We start from the raw sequence: 2,736 nt of genomic DNA on the forward strand, positions 1-2,736 counted from the left end.
TACTTGAGCGTTGGAGTATCTTTGCAGGCACACCCCCCCCTCACATCGGACCGCCCGGACAAGAACGAGAAGACCGCAACCCTACACCTGACCTGAGACGACCAAGATAATTGAAGTGTGTGTCCTAACTCAGGAACAATTATAATAATAGGGTTTTCAACAAATTTAAAGGTCAAATCACATTTTAATGCATGTTATACCCTTAATAAAAGACCACTACAAACAAGTAAGTGTGACTAAAGCTTTGTATTTTTAATGAGATACGGACTCAAATTTACCAAAACTTAACCTGGTGTAGCTTGTTTATACTTTTAATGAAAAAATTATAAGAAAATAAAATAAAAAGTAAGGACATGAAATAAATTAAATTTATTATTCTAATATTAAAATCATTGTCTAGAAATTAAATGAAAAAAAGGTAAAAATAAATATGAAATGAATAAGTTATTTATAACAATTTTTTTTTATATATTTTACATCATTGATATATTTTATTTTGTTCTCTTTATAAGTATTTGAAAAAGAAGTTTATTTAAATAACCTTTACGTTCATATATACATTTTTTTAATAAATATTTAGCAACCAACATTGTATTGTCATTTGGTTAAATCAAACAAGTATTTCAACAAAATTTGAGCAATAAAAAATTACGGAGATGTATATTTTCAATTTTATTTTATTAAAACAATGGACGGTAAAAGCAGTATACGTATATGAATATTTAATCAACAAAATTAAAACTAGACGTGGACAAATTCAATAACTTAATTAATTTTCATGAAGGCCAAAAGTTTTTTTTGTTTTTAATAAAATAGATGGAATATTACATCAGGAACAAAAGAGTCAACGGGCATAGTTGAAAATAATATTAAAAAAGGGTGTTCAGAGTAAAATATTGAATATAAAAGATTATATGAAGACTTATGGTCCAAATAATGATTCAATACTCCAATTCAGGCAAGTTATTAGTTAGTAGACAGATTAATTCGGTGAAAATCAAGTTAAAAAACTCTCTCCCGTCTCCTTATTATTCGTCATCTCATTTGTGAATGAATTCTATATTAGAAAGAAAGTAAAATTTTTATCTGTATCCCTTATAACAGTTAACACTACGAAGTGCACAACTTGCACAGGATGTCCACAAGCATAGTTCTTACTGAGCAACCTCAACATTCAAGACTCAGAGAATACAAACGGTGGTTTCGTGTGACCATTTATATAATGCTTCTTCTAGTAGCCCAATGCACAGCCACTATTTTGGGTAGGTTATACTTTGAGAAAGGTGGTAAAAGTAAATGGGTTGCAGCACTTGTTCAATCAGCTGGATTCCCTATACTAGTTCCACTCCTATTTTACTCTCAAAAATATGCCAAACCTAGTCATTCCTCCGAACCTAAACCTAAAATCCCCATCTTACTTTTCATATACCTAGTTTTTGGCTTAATTACTTCAGCAATGGACTTGCTGTATGCCTATGGACTTTCATATCTTCCTCTTTCTACTTTTGCCCTAGTGTGTGCATCCCAATTAGGGTTTAATGCAGTATTCACCTTCTTCCTCAATTCCCAAAAGTTCACCCCATTGATATTCAACTCCGTAGTCCTCCTCACCTTGTCAGTTACCCTACTTGCAAGCAGTGCTGAATCTGAGGACACAAAGGATCTTCCCAAAGAAAAGCGAATAATTGGATTCTTCTGTGCCCTAGCTGGATCCGCCGCATTTTCTTTACAACACTGTCTTGAGCAGCTTTTTTACGAGAAAGTTATGAAGACAGAAATCTTGCCTGCAGTGTTGAGCATCAATTTGTACCCTCTCATCATTTCTTCTGGTTGTACCTTAGTGGGGTTGTTTGTCAGTGGAGATTGGAAAACTGTGAAAATGGAGATGATGGAATTCGGAAATGGTAGGGTTTCATATGTGATGACTCTGGTTTGGACTGCTGTGACGTGGCAAATAGCATGCATTGGTATGTCGGGGTTGATTTTTGAGGTATCTTCGTTGTTCTCAGTTGTAATAGGTAACTTGGAATTGACCATAGCTCCTATCCTTGCAGTCATAGTGTTTCATGACAAAATCAATGGGGTGAAGGTTATAGCCTTCTTGTTAGCTATATGGGGGGTTTTGTCATATATGTATCAACATTATCTGGATGACCGAAAGGTTAAGGAAGATAAAGGTGAAGGCTCCGAGGTATGAAAGGGAGAGAGACAAATTTGATGATTAGATAAATGGACCTCAAATCCACAATAAAGTTATATGAATATCTATATTTAGGAATTGAGTTTATATACTATAGCCTGGATAAGGGCGATACTGATCATGCTTATACAATATATATCTTTTTGGTATCTTTCTTTAGGATATAAATAATTAGTTAAGTATATTGTGAGATATCAAAGAAATATAGTGTGCATATTTATTGGTAAAGGCATAAAGTTTAGGTCGAATGAATGAGGATATAATGTATGTAATTGAAAAAAAAAAAGTATATTTTTTTTATTGATGTTAACAAAGAATAAATTATAATATGATACATAATTATCCTATTTTCTAGAATTATATTTTGACGACTAAACAGATCTTTAAAGTAATTATTAATGTGAAACTCGACAAAGTTATTATCATGTACATGTCAATCGATGAATGAATGATAGTGTAAGAAGCCTTTGCGCCGTCAGTGCATAAAATGCTTTCATTGATGTTCATTTAGGCTAGCTCATGCTTTGAATACAAGA

The 2,736-nt window shown here is 32.6% G+C and overlaps 1 protein-coding gene across 1 annotated transcript; it reads left to right on the forward strand.

Moving 5' to 3' along the window:
* The first annotated feature begins 815 nt into the window (after window positions 1–815).
* Window positions 816–2,498, forward strand: LOC109790410 (putative purine permease 10). Its single transcript, XM_020349553.3, has one exon. It carries the CDS (start codon window positions 1,136–1,138, stop codon window positions 2,195–2,197), a length of 1,062 nt encoding a protein of 353 aa, XP_020205142.2. The 5' UTR covers window positions 816–1,135; the 3' UTR covers window positions 2,198–2,498.
* Window positions 2,499–2,736: the final 238 nt, after the last annotated feature.

Source organism: Cajanus cajan, chromosome 5, assembly GCF_000230855.2.
Source record: "Cajanus cajan strain Asha chromosome 5, NIPB_CcT2T_4, whole genome shotgun sequence".
NCBI lineage: Eukaryota > Viridiplantae > Streptophyta > Magnoliopsida > Fabales > Fabaceae > Cajanus > Cajanus cajan.